Raw genomic sequence first — 19,745 nt, 5'->3', positions numbered from 1 at the left:
GGCGATCTGTTGTACATAAATGACCCGTCTACACTTCAAAGGCCGAAATATACACGAACCAACTTGAATTCAATAGGTTTTTTTCGCCTTCGTATAATGGGCGCTGTGATGAGGAGAAAAGTTAAAACTATATGATTGTGTATGAATGTGCCATGAAACATTTATTTACAGGAGAGAAATTTGAGAAGGACTGTCGTCATTTTTGCACGTTTTCCCCCCTTTTCTTCTTTTCAAATGAAAACCATTAAACGTATTAGGTGATTAAACTTTCGTTATCTGTGACTCGTTTGTATGCGGCCTACTATCAGGCACACCGCAATGGTACGGTTGATATGAAAGTGAAAATAGTGTGCCAGAGGATTATACAGTGATGGCGATGAAATGGGAAGTCCGGGTTTACATGACAATGGGACTGAAAAGAGGGTGCAAACAACAAACATCTAGTATATGAATCTGACACTTGGAAAATGTCGTTTTGTGTGTTCGTATTGCTTTTTTTTCTCTCTCTCGTCCCCAGAAAAGTTATACGTGACAAAATACTGTCAAGGTTTATTGCTTAAAATGTTGAACCTCAGGTTATGGTTTATTGTTGAAATTTCACCCAGTAACTCATTAATTTAAATAAATTGGAGGGTCTTTTTATTGTTTATTTGTTTTAGCTATATCATATATTGTTCTTGTATCCAATAATATTGATAATAATAATAATTATTATTATTTTATGATAGAAGTTCAAAGTGTCATGTATTATTTTACAGAAATAAAGTTTTCAAAAGGTCTATAGTAATATTATTGTATAAATTATTGCAAGATGCCTGGTACTTGATTGAATAGCAAAATTGAACCAAGTCATAAAACCACTTTATTGAGAAAAATTACTATATTTTTAATATATTATATTTAGTTAAAAGTTCAGTAGTTAAAAGTTCAAATATAGAATTGAATGAAATATAGTTCAAATGATCATATACAATATGATAAATCTAAACAATAATGTTTATGGAATATTTAAAAAATATAATATAATATTAAATAGTAATATTTTATATGCTATAATATTTATTTTTTTTTTTTTAATATCTATTTATTGATTTTTTAGTTCCGATGACCATGAACAATATTATAAATCTAAACAATAATATTTATCGAATATTTTAAGTCCCAGATTAATAAAATTGCTTCAAGTTCTATAGTGTATTCTTATGAACATTATTCTAAGTGCTAAATAATAAATTATTGTGGCTACTGAATCCGAGAGCTCCACAAGAAACTCCCTTATATTCTACTCTAAACCCTGCCGATAGGGTCATGTGCGCCTGGCCGGTCGTCGCTAGTGGCTTATGAAAATGCCATCATTTATATTATTACAGTGGCCTGTAATTAACTTGACATTACAATATATAATACTATGTACCTAACATCACTACGGTTCTTTTTGTTAATAAATTATTTTATATTACGTTTATTAATTTTGAATATTTGTTGCTATTTACTGTTATTTTAAATTAACTTTGTATTTTTCGTTTGTATTTATGGTATGAGTATTTGTAAGTTCTATAATATTGTGCACTTAGTGAATATAATTAATTATGTTATTTTGTTTATAAAAATATTAATATTGTTTAGTTTCAAAACCAAAATATTATATTCTCATATAATTCCATAATTAATATCATTTTTCAAATTTTATTAGATAGTTACCTTGTCAATTTTTTTGTAAATATACAGTTAATTGGCTATAGATATTATTACTAAATTAATAATAAATTCAAAACAATTCATATTTATTAAAAAAATATTACCTATTTCATTTTATAAACAAATAACAGCTTTAACCATCAACTGAATGTTAAGAATAAGTTAAGAAAGACAAAAACATAATTTTTTACACTACATCACACACAAAAATGTTTTGCAAATTTATTTTCTAACACCAGAAACTACTATATTTTAATTCCACCTCAGTCTTTAAACATATTGAGTTATAACTTTATAAAATATGTAGTAAAATAAGTATTATTTAGTAATATCATTATTTAATTATATATTATAATATATTGAGAAATAGTATTAAAATATATTTTTTGACATCAGGACTAATTTATAAAAAAAAAAAATAACACAAATTGAAATTAATAGGTCCTCAATCGACTTATTGACATGACTTATTAGGACGCACTATTTTGACCAGTTGTGGGGTCCATGAAATGGCTTTAAAATTAATGGTAGTTATTGGTCATGGCTAAATTGTGAAGGCATATCTGACCCCAACCACCAACGCGACGTCATGATAGAAAAACAATAGTTAAATAAATATTGATTATAGTATTTATTAGGATACCTACTTCAACATGAATTATTTTAATATGGTCACATTAAAATATTTCTCCTTAAATATGAAGAATGTTTCAAAAATGTAATCTTAAAATTAACATGCTTTTAATATTTATTATAAAAAGAATTGAATAAATAATAAACTAAAACTATATAGATATACAATATATATTATCTATATATACGCTATTTAAATAATATATGAATTAAAAATAAGTCTTTGGCTAAATACATACATTTTGTTTTATAAAATAAAAAAGGTTTATAATACATGTATATACACATTTTAACTATAATATAATTTTAAAGCTAATTAGCATTTTAAAAACCCCGTAGATAATAGGTCAGTGGTAGTTCAAACAAGCTAAAATATTATAACCTGATTATTTTTTTTTACTTGTACTTCCTTTTATAAAAATAAATGAACATTTGCATTTACTATAAAATAAAATACTTCTATTTCTTATAAGATACATTTTAAAAAAGCTTGTTTAAATAAATGCAATAAAATGTAATACACCAACAAATGAAATTATTTCTTAACATGTATTTACCTATTATTAAAAATAAAATATTACCTACTTTGAGCATCACTAAATAGTGATTAAGGCCAACACAAATGTAATGTAAAGTTTCAAATTTGAAAGTACAGTCGAAATTATTATGTTTGCCAACGTGTATTGTATTATCATATAATTTCATAAAAATTAATTGCAAATTGTGTCAGGTTCTCAAATATGTCATTGATTACCATGAACAATTGTTCTATATTATATTAGCCAACTTTTTTTATTTTTAAAGTTTTTTTTCTGGCTCATACCATCTTAACTTAGGTGTGTAGAGTTTCAATTTTCGACATTTCTATATCAAATTACAATGGTAATTTAGTAAGAACTATATTAGCCAACTGCAATAATTGTTTACTATATTTGTTGCTTTCTGTAATTTCTAAAATATTTGTGTTCTGGTGAATTTTTGGTAAGCACTTTGCATTTTATGCAGATATTTTTACGACATTCGACATGTGTGATTCAATTAGTTATTCCTTTTCTCTAAAATATCCAACATTGATCATTATCGGTCTACTTGGCCAGGATAATGGTGTATTAATGTTTTAGGCGTATTAAATATTTGCAATCGAATAACAATTTTTAATGAAACTGAATAAATTGAACACACCATGTGTCATTACTCATTAGATATGAACTGAATAATATTATAAATATTGAACATAATGTACAACTATTGCTTAAAATGCACAATTAAATTAATTTTAACAAATACAATTATGATTACAATTCAAATTATCACAAGAAAGATCACAGTTAAGCTAGGTACGATTAACTATGAATTTTAATTGGCTATAAGCATAATCCTTGTTAAAGGATATTTTTCTTACAAATTCTCTGACTTACTGGTGGGTAAAAGCCCCATTGAACTATTTCCTGGTATTAACCATAACAGGAATACAAAACCGTTCGGAAAATCGGGATGCACCAATGGTCCCCTCAATAAATCAACAAATGAAACGAGTACTGAAGATCTTACGACATTCAGACAAGGATTTTGACTCAGTATTTCATGAATAGGTGATTATAGACTATAATCATGAGATGGGTGGGGACGATTTAAACAGTTATCTACACATTTCAGAAATCAGTTTTGGACTTAATCAGGTTGCATAATATATTATACTTGAAATATCGGCTCAAGTAAGATCTTATCCAGGTCCAGGATAAGAGTGTCTCGCCAACTCCAAAATGGTCTATGAAATAAATCGATGTTAATCGAAACAAACTTTTTTTAAAGTTAGTGTCAATCACACTTTCTTGATTTTTTAAATCAAACGACTCGTATACATAAGAAATACAATTAACGACATTGATAACCATTGAGAGCCCCTAAAAGAACTTACAAGTAAGTTGAAAAGGCAGACTTCAATACAGTTACATCTACCAGATTTCCTGATTTTACAATCCATGTGACTTTGTTGCATTTTAAAATCGAATTGATGTAGAACTATTTGAAAAATGGCTTATTAAAAATCATCGAGTCAAGTGAGCTGATCTAGTCTCATATTCATCGGCAGTGGTGTGGCCTCCTTGGTAAATATGGACAAAAGCCTAAAATAACTGGTGTTTGATGGTCTTGCATAGTTCACGGATGTGTAATTTATATACAGATGTTTGAATGTTCAGGTGATTTCAAATGCACTTGTCGCAAAACACCGATAAATCATAAGCTACGTGACGCAACAGCGGTAAATATGAATATTATATTGGATATACACGGGTATTATTATAGTTGAAAAATACGTTTCTAATATATTTAACAAAAACATGATATACCTTCCTACCCACCTACCGCGCAGTTGTTTGTATTTGTAGTTTATGTAGTTTTTATGATTAATTAACTGTTTTGCTCGCACAGTGTTTTTTAGTTGTGTTTACTATACGATCACAATACAATAATAGCCAATTATACTCGAATTCCGGCAAGAAACACACCTCCTACCTAAGTGCAGTGTATCGAGATGGCTCGAGTCCAAATGCGACCGTGTACGCCATACCGTCAGTAAACCTCTCGCGGACCGTGGCCATCCATCAGCACATATTCTGCAAAGGCCGTTTCGCAAAGCTCCCCGGGGCACAATTTCGCATGTACGCATAATAGTCGTCTGTCCGGTTCAAAAATCTATTCTATTGCGTTTGGACCAGCACAGACAAACAGACATTATACTCGCAAACACGTGTGCATAATATTTACATATATACCTACAAGTATATGTATATAAGTGATACGTACGATACGATGTTTTTACGTTAGAACAATTCCAACGGCGACAAATTGTTTTCCCTCTCCGTCCGCAGCACGGGCTAATAGCTTTTCCGTCGTTCTTTTTTTTGTTTTTTTTTTTTACACGTGACCAAGCTCCTCTTTATTTTTATAGCGTTTCCGACTGTATTTTATATAGGTACGCGTAAGAATAGAGAAACATACGTATATATAATATTACGTAAGTATAATAAAAAGGTCAAGTTTTCAAGATATTCTTTTTCCGGATCTGTTGGCCGCTCTCGCGCGCGTATGTGTGAGTGTGTGTGTGTGTGTGCGTGTGTATGTTCTGGGATAAATAATATAATAAAAAGAATCCACCCCGTTTAATTGCTCTTGTGATTTTTTTTTTTTTTTAGTCATTTGGATTGTTCGTTCAACTGGAAATAGTGGCGGCGAACAAGAATCCGTATAGTTTTATTGTTTTCACTGCGTTATTAACGTCGGGACCACGGCGGATTGCGCCTTTTATTTTCCGTCCGCTTGATTCCCTCCCCGAGAACGCAATATTATTAATTTAGTGGCCTCGTTAGGAACGCGCAGCACTCTGAACAATAATCACACGCGCAAACATAATAATGTAACCAAACTTAAGTTTCAGGGGGTCTTGTTTTATTTCAACAGTCGTGAAGTCGGGCGTCTTCTCTGCACGCTGCCGAAAGTTTCAAATTTGGTTCGCCGTTCACCACACGTCGAACCATCTGTCAAACACACTCTTTCGGTAGATAATTGAACGGCCTAGTGTTTTTTTTCCTCTCCGAAACGGATTTCCAGCTGAACCAGCACCCCCCCCCCCCAAAAAAAAAACCCGCCGTATATTATTATATATAGGTAGTACCGTACCCAGCCACTGCTATTATACCACTTCTATTCTTCACCGACCCGTGCAGATAATTGGAATCGGCCACAAAGACGTGACTATCAATCTTATATCGGTCAGTTATATCGAATGTCTCGTTTATAATACGAGTATATATATATATATATGACATACTTACATCGTATATAATGTTTATTGTCTAAGAACAAAATATTGGACTCCATTCGATTTGTGTACACCAGAAGTAGTACGTTAAGGTTATTAATAATTTTACCTAAAATATTTTATGTGCGGTTCCTACGTGTATGGTAAAAAGCGATATCTGTGTCTGGTATGGTGTATTTTTTTGATTTTTATGTGATAACTCGTACTCATAATAAAGTCAGGAGTATCTGTACGATAGACAGAAGTTAAAAAATAGTTAAGCAGATATTTTTGAAAAAAAAACATTTATAGGTATGGGAAATTATTTGAAATTCTTAGTATTATTATACATTGTTTTTGAATAATATCGGGTATCAGTGGACCATTCTCTGAGGACGTCGATGTCTCCAAAAAGTTTTAAACGTTCCATGAGCCTAATATTTATAAAAAAAACGTGTTTTTTAAATTTATTGTAATAAATAAACATTGTTATAGCGAATACAACAAATTGAGTTGACTTATTTTGTGCGAAAATTTATTGAATTTCAGGCATTGTACGCTTTTATCCGAGCGAGATAATTGTTGGTTAGAATGATAAATAGCCCAAAAAGAAGAGCAATGAACATAATATAATACAAATAAGATAAAGGCCACTATCTCATGAAAAATTAAGTTATGTTTATTGTTATTTAGAAAGCATATAATTCAAAGCCAATATACAGAGTGGTTATACTACGTAAATATATAACCTCAATTTTTTGTAGATATATCCGAATTACCTACTTTTAAATTAGTTAGAATATGAATATGAATACAAATGATAAATTTAATTGATTTAAAAACTTTAATTGGATAAAAATGAACGAGCAGATTACAAATGTATAAATAAACATATTTATGTGCAAATTTAAATTCGACGATACACAATACGTTAAGCACTTATAAAGTATTATAGAATATGAGGAAATTTCAGCAAAATATAAAAACTTGAATCGGAATATATTTAAATTATTTTGAAAAAAAAATAAATATACATATAGTGTTTATATTAATGCTTATATAATATGCTAAAGTGCAATGACTAGACGATTTCTTCAACAAACGGAGATATATTTTTATAATTCTACCAGCAATCGTGATTATTGTACCATTAATGTATAGACTATATGATAAAAAATAATATAAAATGAAAACTAAAAATGTTTGTTTTAACATCAGGTGATCCACCGACTTGTATATTTATTTCATTTAATACCAATATAACTAGAGCCAAGAGTGTATATAAATGTACTTACATTTTACAAATCAAGTAGATATAATACTCTGTGCTATAATATCATTTATATTTATTTTATGTTTTATTTTATACTTTGCGTTCATAATTGTTTTTATTTATTTTTACGTAGTTTTCGTACCGCAAATATTTATTTCAGCATTTATTATTTTTACAAACTACAGAGTTATTGTTACCCGTCATAATATTATTTTAATTGTTATGGTATTCGTGCAAATATTATTACCTATGTATATAATATATTTTATGTCGAAGATACTTAAATTCATATTATTTGTTATGTACATTTACATTATTTTTGTAATTCATATTATAATGCTTTTATTCTTGTACTACCTATAATATGTTATGAATTTCAATTTATAATTATTATTATTAAGAATTAAGGTTTTAATGGGGTGAGGGAGTGGTGAAAGTTCACATCGGATCGAGATTGTTATAGCAATCGGCAAACAAATAGGTAATTGCGAGTTCAAACATATGGTGTACCTACACATTAAGTCGAGTAAATGAAGCGCTTATGGTTGATCTGCATAATTATTACATATTATTTACAGAATAAATACATGTTGTACATAAACTCGGGAATTCATTTTAATCGTGAACATTCATAAATCATAAATTATAAAAGCATTAATTGTTTGCGTGTTATTGATTTCAAACACCGATCGTATCGTTTTTTTTAAACAATAATACTTATAATTTTTTGAATACTATAAATCATAAATATTCTACTCGAGTTGTCTATTTATTTTAATATTATTATCAATTCTAAGCATGTACCGATGTTTGTACTTTGTGTAGAAATGAAACATGACCTATAAGAGTTCGGTTTACGCTGGTCATTGGAATTGTATATTTCTCATTAATGTGTACTAATCGATTCATCATTAGGGTATTAATATAGTCATGTGGTATGGGTAATGCAATTATATCGTATGATAGATGTGGGTGGGTTCGACCACAGTTTGGTTATGTTTATATTAAAACGAATATTCTATACAATAGAACATTTAAGTTTTTTTCTACTTTCCGTATTTCAAAAGTACTTATTGCTTTTTTTGTAAACTTTATAAAGCGTATTGTATTACAATATCAGTACAACTTTGAAAAACTTGGCGATACATACTTGATTATTTTAAAATAAAGTTCATGTTGATTAGAGATACTTAATCAGATTTGAGTACATATCATCATTATATGCATACAAGTTTTTGCCATACCGACTAAAATCAAAATCTAACGATTACTTAAAATAAATCTTTCAATAATAAAATGATGACCGAGATTTTACAATACATATATTATTCACGCATTTTGGTGACGATGAATTTTAGACAATTCAAGAAGCAAATTTTTAGAAATTTAAAATATTTAATTATTTAAAAACTAAATCCAAACATAAATTGAGTATTAATTGAAATTAATTAGTGAATAGTACAATCTAATATATTATATAATAAATATGTAGATTGATTTTCCAGACTGACTATTATTGTACCTATATCATATATATGTTATTATGTATATAATGCATAGGTGAACAATGTTTGCTAAATGATTTAATTTTAATTCCAGAGAATATAAATGTTCATGTTTTCCTGGATTTTCTGGTGAAGATTGTGGATATGGTCCAATTTGCAAGCTGAACAATACAGATTCCTGCGAGAACGGCGGAGTTTGCAGGTAATTTTCACCTATTTATAAGTTATCTAAGTATAATATAATTAAAAATTAATCAGGAATAGTTCTCTATGTTAAGAAAAATCAATATCAATTACTTAACTTTGACTATTTGTATGACAAAAGTACAACACGACAATTATTAATAATCATTTAATCGCGTATGTGTTTATAAATGTAAAATAAATTGTTTGAACCCTTATATCTTATAACTAAATTCCTAAACCATGTTCAACTAATAATTTATAATTTAAAAACGATTACATTACATTGATTTTTCTAAATATATTTTAGGAGTAAGTACTCAAATCCCCACGACTATTCGTTTCTTAAGCATTCATTCTTGTCAGCAGGCCGGGTCTTCTCTATTGATGTTTTGTGGCCTTTGAGCATCTCTCCGAAGACCCGATGTATAAAAACTGCCAGTTGGCCTGTAATTTAACCAGTTGCACATAGCTCACACCCCGTTTATAATTTTTCTTTTTGATGATTCTATTGTATGATTTACATAGATCAGTCGAATAATAGTTAGCAAAAAAAAACTGACTTAAGTTTGTTTTTAAAGTTTGGTTGATTATAGTGTATATTCTCATAACCACATAAGGTTTAAAGTATCGTTATGTGTTGATTCGTACGAAATTCCTCGACGATATGGTTAGGTTAGGTTAGGTTAGGCTGTGCGAACACTTTTTCATAATATATTATGATATAATAAAATATGTGTGAGATGTATGTATGTATATTTTTTTAATGTAAAAGTTAGATCATGAAACATCAAACTAGTGAACATTTTTTAACTTGTCCATAATATTTTATATTTATTTAGAAACCTACCTACCTTGTTTCTTTTCGATAAGATAGTCCGATTTCCTTTTTTAAAAACTTAGTCCTTGGCCGAGTCTTTGCAAGTTTTAAAGTAGAAACTTTCTTCTTTATTTTTTCGTTTTTGTTTTATTTTATTTTTATTTGTATCAACTGTTAATGTTCTTTATAGTTTTTTTGTACTATTTTCATCAGGCACTTAGGTATTATTAATTAAAAAATAAACTTCTTTCCTTTGATTTATGTGCTTAGGTATTACAAATTAATTAAATATTTTTACCAAAATTGAAAAATGTTGAAAAATCTATACGTTTTGTGTTCAAAGATACTGTTATCAATTTCAAGTCATAAAATATCTAAAAGTTTTGAATTTTGATAAAAATAATTGACACATTCTTATATAACAATACAAATTTGAAAAAAGTAGGGTGAAAATAAATTACAAAAACACACCAGTAGCACAAAACAACCAAGTTTTTCTCGTTACCATAATTTCCGCTAGATTAATGTGCTACTGCTTCATAATGAACTTATAGTTTTAATTGCTATTGATCCCGAAGAGTCGTTACAACTTATTGAAACTATTGGAGTGGCTTGTTCACTGAATTGTAAATTCATTCCATTTCAAATATTTATTGATATTCAAAACTATAAAATGCATGATTTCACGAGTGTCGAAAAAATAATATAAAGCTGTTTTAATAATGAATTTTCATATTTGTTATTGCTTTTTTACTCATTGACACTTTTACTATATTAACATTTAACAGCACAAAAATTGTTTTCATGGTTCAATACCATTGATTTAACATAATTAATAATTAAAAAATATAAAAAGCTATCCGTCCGGCGATTCTCATAGAAACGAGGCTTACTGAGCTTGGTGTGTTTATTTTATAATATGCACAATATTATAGTTCAGGAAAATCAAACATAAACGACTGTCAAGTTATTTTGGATTTGTAATCTTTCAATACAATTTATTGTTGAAATTTGACGTCAATATTTTTCTTTGGAAATTAATACATATAGGAAGTTCATTTCTGAAAATTATTTAATGTGAACTTACATTTCAATAAATATATTGTGAATTAAATATTAAAAGAAAACATTATAGTAGGTAGTTTGAGTTAAAATTTTTTTTTTTTAGAAAATGATGTTTAAGATTAATATTACACAGAAAAATATAAAACATGAAAGTATATTTCAAAAAAAGTTTCCCGTTGAAAAATGTTGAACTTTTGTTTGTTTTTCACATTTCTTGTAAACTTTGCATGTTTTTAAAAATTGGGATCTTAATATAATATTTTATTAATTGATTTTGAATTTATTTTAATGATATACATAATGTAATAATTAAAAGTTAGACCCAGAAATCTATTTTTATTTTTAATAAATCTGTATAATTAGAAGTATGATCATGCGATTAAAAAAAAAAAAATAATTCCACCAAAACATATTATTTTTGTGGATTTACTATAATTAGTTATTTATATATGATGCATTGTTTTCATATTCGTTAACATAAATATATTCTATACGATAAGTAACTGCAGTTTAGTATTAACAAGGTTGTAGTTCAACACTATATTTTTTTCAGGGGTCGTACTATTATTCACTCTAATAATAAATATTTTATAGTGGAGAGTTCTGAATAATATACTAATATAATGTACACATTAATATAGTATGTACAAAATACATCCATAGGTAGAATAGACTAATCCAGAAGGATACAATACCAGTATCGACCATTATAAATATGATTAATTATACATGAACCAATATTTTTTTTTAATATAAATTGGCAATAGCACAGTCTCGTAACGTACATTGGCATGCGGATTGCGTCGCGACTATAGGAATACGCACATGTGTACATCTGTGATCCATTTAAGACCGTATACACATTTGTTCAAATAGCAAATACGAAAAAAATATTTTTTTTTAAATAATGCTTCGTTGTATTCTAAAAGATTTAAAATTCAATGGACTCGATATATATTTGTGTACGAATTACATTTCTTCGAAGTTGTTTTCCAAGATTTTAAGTTCAACTTACTAATTTCTACACAGCTAATAAAATTAAAAAAATCTATATCCAATTTCTGATCAATTAAATACTCTTATAGAATATTTTCAGAGTAATTTAAATGAACAAAAATATGTTTCCAGTCAACTTTATAAAACACACTATTGTTAAAATGATATAGTTCTTGTTCCCTACACATAATGTAAAAGTGACTTGGAAAAGTTTCAAAACATGTTTCATATGCATGTTAGTTTATGCATGTCAAAAAGTCTTTCATTTATTTTGTTTGTTTGGTATTTAATTATCGAGCACCTGTTTAACTTATAGTTTCATCGAGTGTCACCTGATTGCGGCCAAAGTAACCTTTTTACCTTTTCACCTATCCCAATTGTGGCCCGTACACATTAGGTAGGTACTAAACTACCTATACAGTGGTTATCAAAACTAAATAAATAACCCGATTGCGTCCGATACGTATTTCGACATTCATATATAACTATTATATTCACGACTCCCACTATCACCAATATTCGGCGTGGTAATTTCCAGTCCATTAAAGATAAAAAAAATTAGATAAAATGTAAGGCTACATACATACTATTTACAGTCTTGTAAGAAATAATTATATATTTATTCATATATTTCTGATAATGATCATAAACGAGACATTGTATTTGAGTTGCATTTACAAATATGTCTAATACAAAATGCTTAATTTTATCAATTATAAGCTATTTTGTGAACTAATGTGTGTTTGGACGGGCCGCAATCGGGATACTTATATTTGGGATAAAATATAACTATCTGTATTCGGGCCGCAATCGGGCAATTCCGGTTTCATCTCCGTAACTTTATTCTTTATTTGTATATGATATTCAACAGCATTGACAGTCTTTGATTCCCAATATCGCTCAGAAGTCATCTAATTAGTTGATAATAACATTGTATTAATATTGTAATATTACTCTGTTATCGTTCACTCATCAGAACCAATGCTGATAATACTCGAAAACTTCCCCCCCTACTTCTACACACCTAGAATAGTAAATATTTGGAAAAATACAATTTCAATTTTTCAGTCAGATTGATATCACCATGGTTACTTGACATAATATGGAGACTGACGTGAGGCGACGGACGACTTTATAAATGAACGTTCATTTATAACATCGTCTTGTTTTCCTTCCACTGGGTTCTACAATAATCGTGCTTGCCTATCGTTTTTCCTACAATAACCTGGAAATGATGACGAAGGATGGTGTAAATATTCACCTGAGCAAGCATTCATGTTTGTTCTCTTCTAGGTTTTGTCCCGTTTCGACCCTATTCTCTTCAGCTTTGGTACGGCCACTAGTCAACACATGCAAATCGTATCGCGAGATTAATTTCCACAACAATTCGTGAGACGTAACAAAAACTGGTCTCGTAGTTGGAAGTACCAAATATTCACTGATAGACAAACATATCATGTTTAAATAAATAACAAACTATTTTGAATGCTTTGAATAAAATACTTGTGAACTTTAAGCGTTAACCCTAAGTGTAAATTATTTTAATATATATTTCAAAAATAAGCCATGTAATGCTTTAATGAATTGATACTAATAGTATTATTCACATACTGTTACCCTATTTGTATTATAATAAATTATTGAAGACCATTGGCTATAACTATTTGTTAATTTTAAAGGATTTAATTGAGAATAATGTTTTTAATAAATCATTGAATTGTATCATTTATTTATTATTTATTAGCCTTATGAAATAAAATATACGTATTTGATTAAAATTAATGTTAATATTTTGTTTACATTATTGTATATTGGAATTATGATAATATTATCAAGTATGTTGTGACTTATAGTTATGTGTCAATTAAGTTGACAATACAAGAAATATGGTAAAATAATATGATAATATTTTGCAATTCAATTACAAATTGATATTCATAATTTTAAAATAAATAGTTAAAATATTATAAGCTAAATCCTTTTTTTTTTTGGTAGTGGGGGGGGGGGACTTCACACTGCACTATGACTTAATAATGCTTATTTAAAAAATGTTTGAATAATATTTTACAAATGAATTTCAAATGATTTCTTATTGCTTTTTATAATTTGTAAACCAATACTTTGTTTTTGAGAAGTATGAGTATACAAGTTCAATTTTACAGAAATAGTTTATAAATTATTATAATAATATTAATGATTTCTATGAACATTTTGACCAATTCGCAAATATATACGATCAATATGCAAAATATTGGCACATTTTTCGAATCTAGGATATATTTCCCCGTTTCCCAGAAATCATGTTATTTATTCATGATTGTATATTTCTACCTATTTTAAATATTTTAAACAACTTATGTCTGTCTACTTGATAAGAGATAAATTGGGTCTTACCTTATAAATCGTCTTTTTCAAATGATTCGTATTTGATAAGTGCAATTGAGTTTAGTTAATTTTTTATAATTTTCAATGTTCGCCTGCTGTCATTATTTCATTGTAAAATTTGTGAGTTTATGTTTTAAATTTATACTGAATTACAGCATCTCACTCATACACGAAAAACTAGGTACCTACACCGTTTACAAATTAGGTTTTTCCTCAACTACAAAACACCCACATTAACCTAAATAATAATGATTTTATTAACACCCAAACGGTTGTTAGAAAGTGTTATTTCGGTGTTTGAACACACGAATATATCCTGTACCCAAAACCTCGAAACTCAAATACCTAAATGATACGGGTGCAAGGCCTCTTTAAAATGTTAAAGTTAATTTTAATTAAATATACGGTCGATCATTTCTAAAAAATACATTCATACTGGTTCTTTTCAACTCCTAATAGTTTTTAAATTTATTTATGTTTATATTTTTTTTCGGTTTTAAACTATGAACTATTAAAATCTTCCAAAAGACACATTTTTATTGGTTAACATAAATAATATTCAAAAAATGTAATATTGGTTTTTTAAGAAGATGGAATGTAACTGAAAGTATCTATAAATACTGTCTGGTATGTTAGATTAATATTATTTCATAAAAGGTTACACATCAAAGACTTAGACAATTTTTCAGTGTCAGAAAATAAAACCTGTGTTACTATGTTACTATATACACGAACAAAATACATTAGATTAGATATTTATCTATGACATCAGGGATAGAAGACACACATATGTAAAATAAAGGAATAAAAATGAATCTGCCTATCATTTCCAAATAAAAATAATATGAAATAGGTGTGGCATTTTTTCACACAAAGATTCCAATAACCGATATATATGTGTGACTTTAGTAGACTTTTTTTTTAAAATTGGTCTTTATATGATGTTGCTTTGACAGCCATTTTACCTTTTTCGTTTCATGAATTTACATTATTATACCTGAAATTATAATTTGTTTATATTACGATAAGTTTAACAGAAAATAAATAATACAATGAATTAAACATAACTTACTTTGATCAGTATAATAATTGTATAAACCAAAAAATTAGATGAAAAGGTCTATTGAAGGTTCATAGTTAGGAATCTAATGTCATCAATTTTCAATCCACCCTTCCCAAGATACATTTTTCCAAAAAAAGGTGTAAATATAGTACATACTAGCTTAATTTAACCTCAGCAGGAGTACAAAATATCGGTGGTAAAAAATCGGCTGTTACATCATGCGAAATAATATGTGTACAACATGTCGCTGCATAGGATAACAGCTGAATACAAAATACAATCAAATCATATAATATGTTACAAATGTTGTGATGTTTAAAATAGGAACAAATAAAATATAATTTATATGATGTACAATATAAAAGTAACATCCATATAATTGTATTATGTATTATACTATATAAATGTGTTTAAATGTTTAAAAGAGATGAAAATTTATGAATTTTTATTTAATATTGATTTTAGTTAAAATATTTTAAATTCTATTTGGAGATGCTGATGGTAGGGCGTGTTGAAGATTCTGGAAGAAACGATAAATGTTTTATAGTTTTACAATGTCAAACAAGACTAACTTATATTAAACGTAAAACTAACTAATTGCGTGGGGATCGAGCTCTGCTGAAAATAATTTTTCATTCATACCAAACATAAATGATTGATTTCAATTTCAAAAAATAAAACCAATAAGTATATAGGTGTACTTATAGATCAGTGAAAAGCTAATTTATAGTAGCATCTGTCTTCTCCGTTACCTTGTTCCATTCTAATTATTTTCATGATATTTTACAAGTTTACTGAGGTATGAGGATTATTATGAACTTGAATATAAAGTCAGCGTGTATTCTGTTTTAATCTCAATGATATATAAATCTAATATCCTTCAGGTTTATTGTGATTATAAATTTTGTATGATAAAATCTGATCAATGAATAAATATAGAATAAACTATATAATACAATTTACAATTAAAATGTATAGTAAATAACTTTTAAAAATACAAACCATTTTATGAGATGTTGTGAAAAAAACTTACTAGGAATTATAAATTAATCAAACATAGAAACATACATTTTATCAACATCGATCAAATAATTAAAAGTTTAAATTTAATAATTTTTAGAATAAGCTCAAAAACCCAAAACTATATATTTTGTATAAAAGAAAATAATTCAATATTTTTTATGAAAATGCGAAGTCCTTACACTGATTCCTTCATGAATAATTATAGAAAAACAAAATAATTTTTTTCAAGATATTAACGTTGTGCCACTGTTTTGTTATCTTAGTTCCGTACTATAGAATCCTGGTATCACAAGTCGCAAAACCAAAATTTCACATTAGAGTCAAAACAAACATTATTACATGGTTTTTTGATGAAATTTTTTTGAAATGTACCCATTAAAAATAGATATATAGTAATTAATATGTCTATAATGGAGTAAAGAATTTAGGTTAGAATAAATAGTATATTGTCAACTAACAACAAATTTGATTCACAGTTAATTTGGTGGAATATGATGTCATTTTTTCTCGATTTCGTCTTTCAGTGTATTTTTCTTACGACACTAGCAGCCATTAATAACACAGTTTCAGAATTATGTTACTATACCTCTTACTATCTACGAATTTAGTGTATATTAGACTTACATTTGTTTGAATACCTTTAAAAATATCACAAATAGATTGCCTACCTATTATGATTATTAAATCAACTCAATATTTTTAGAAAAATGGACTTTTTGGACTTGACTTCACTATGTGGTACATAGTGGTTATCCCAATTATTTAAAAAGTTTTTGCCCCGATGAATTATCATAAAAATGAAATTTTTATCAGAAATGACCCTCAATAATGAACATTGAATCATTTAATTTACTTGGAGATGTGTTATCAGACATAAAAAAATTGAATTGGAAAACTGCACTTTCTTACGGCATTACTATTTTGATCTCAAGTATGTAGGTTACATTTATGGACAACAATTCTCAACAACCGATAAAAATGTGTTTAATTTAATTTATTATACTATTTGTTTGATGCCTATGAAGTATGAACTATAACTGGACTTAAATTAAAAGTATTGTTTATTGTTTATATAATATGACTGTACATAGACATAATTGTATGCTCATATTTGTATGAAAATCATAATAATTTTCAGTTACTTTATACAGTGCTCAAATTGTTAATGAAATATATCTGAAAACTGTTATTGTTTTTTATGATATTGTTTCAAACGATAAATATAATATTAAATTACAAAAGTTATATTCAAAATTCTATCATCTCGAAGTCAAAGATACTAATATAGAATATTATAAGTAAGCTAGTGCATATTAAAAGGCTGACGAACATTTACATAATATCCTACGTTATTTAAAATTTGAATGATCATATTCAACTATACTTTTAAACATTAGTTAATCATTCAATTATCGTGCCATTTTCGATATTCATTAATTAAATACTATTGGCATAAAAAATTATAATCCTACTATTAAATACGATCCGTAGTCACACAATCGTGTGTTTAGTGTAGTGTGTTGTTTTTTTAATTTTTAACGTACTTTAAATAGGGTCCGCACGCACGATGGATTTAAACCACATTTGACGGTTTAAAATGTTTTTGGACAATGTGCTTTGCCATAATGGACCGAAATCAGAGCTCTGAGTGTTCAGTGGAGCAGAATTTGGTCGTTGAGGGAATTATCCAAACTTTAGCTTTTTTAAATGCTTAGTATTTACGACGCTGTTGACAAGTCACATAAATCATAGGGCGTTTAAATTTTGTTATTTATTATTTTTACGGTTTCAATGGATAGTAAAAATAAAAATAACATGCTTTTCAAATAGAATCCATTTTGTTGGTAATAATAATATGCATAGGTACATCTTTGATGGCTCCATTAAATACTGAAATACCTACACACCACTTGATACAAAAATCATTTACTTTAAATTCTGTTTTTTAGCATCATCAGATTATATGCAGTGAATTAATTATTTTGATGGGGCGCTCGTCGATTTTATTTTTCTAAGAATCCTATCAATTACCTAGATTTTCTAGATTCTGGAAATCCTAGAGACCTGTACCTATGTTAGCTTAGAGTATACAAGGTAATAGTGATACAGATAAACACACATTTTGTCGAACAGTTTTCACTTTTTTGCAAATACTTTCATAACTTAAAATCACTATAATTTTAGTTCCAAAAACGATAGTAAAATAAATAGAATGTTAACATTTAAAAGAACCACCGACTATACCATTATGATACGCATAATGCACTTGACTATATATTCCGATTGTGAGAAACCACTACGGCTGGCTGGAAGGGTGAAAATATAAAAATTTAGGGTTGGAATATTATAATGTAATAACAATAATAATATAAAAAACTCAAAAACTTCACGAATTGTATTATTCGGGGGAAGTAGATGCGGTTTGCTGCACACACACACACACACACACACACATTTTTCATATGATATAATATGTATATGTATGAGTGTGATAAACGAGCTGCGTAAACCGTTGACAGGGCCTATGTTGCTAAACAAATAGTCGTGAAGTTTAATTAATGGGATCCTCTGCTAAAACGTTTATAACGTGTGTGTTATTTCAGACACGTCGGCCGGTCGATCGCGATATGCAATTGTCCTGCAGGATTCACTGGCGGAAAATGTGAAGTACCCGTGGTCAACGTCACTGCTGGTAAGTGAACCGACTTATTGCGTTACATGTTATTATTACTATTATTATTATATTACACGATTATTATTTTTTACAATTTTGCATTTTATGTTGTACGCATAACCCCGTGGACGTCGTGATGCACTAGAAATAATAGTTACGACATCTGCTTAGAATTTGCGTGCGTTTGCATGTTTTTTGGTTCTTGTAAAAGTGTTGATAATAATATTAAATATATTGTGGTTATGATAATATTATGGTTACAATATAATACAATATTATGTTATATTGCCGTACTAAGCGGAAATAGGATAACTGCATTTTTGGTCAAAATAAAAATAGCTGCCTATCCAAGTTATAATATTTAGGTACTTAAACGTATAGTTGTCTACCGATTTAAAGTACAAAGAATAAAAACAAATTATACAAAGATTAAGACCCAAAAAGATCCAAGTTTTTAAAGCAAATAAAAGTAACATTAAACCTAAGTAGCTGGTACTATGCAAAATTAGAATGAGTTACATGAAAAATAATGGATTTTTCTAATTTTTTTTCTTGAAAACCAGGGAAATAAATGTTACCAATCGTCACAAATTCATTTATTTTAGTACAATATTACTTTCTAAAT

The 19,745-nt window shown here is 28.0% G+C and overlaps 1 protein-coding gene across 2 annotated transcripts in view; it reads left to right on the top strand.

Annotated features, from left to right (window-relative positions):
- The window catches only part of LOC111031916, a 199,423-nt gene that overhangs the window by 75,315 nt on the left and 104,363 nt on the right, over positions 1-19,745 (top strand). For both annotated transcript variants that reach the window (XM_022312035.1, XM_022312034.1), the window contains exons 4-5: positions 9,006-9,113; positions 19,050-19,138. In XM_022312035.1, coding sequence (XP_022167727.1) covers positions 9,006-9,113; positions 19,050-19,138 — 197 coding nt within the window. The remainder of the gene's footprint in view (positions 1-9,005; positions 9,114-19,049; positions 19,139-19,745) is intronic.

Source organism: Myzus persicae, unplaced genomic scaffold (assembly GCF_001856785.1).
Source record: "Myzus persicae strain clone G006 unplaced genomic scaffold, MPER_G0061.0, whole genome shotgun sequence".
Classification (NCBI taxonomy): domain Eukaryota; kingdom Metazoa; phylum Arthropoda; class Insecta; order Hemiptera; family Aphididae; genus Myzus; species Myzus persicae.
The sequence above is the reverse complement of the archived record's forward strand: the minus strand, read 5'-3'. Positions and strand labels throughout refer to the sequence as shown.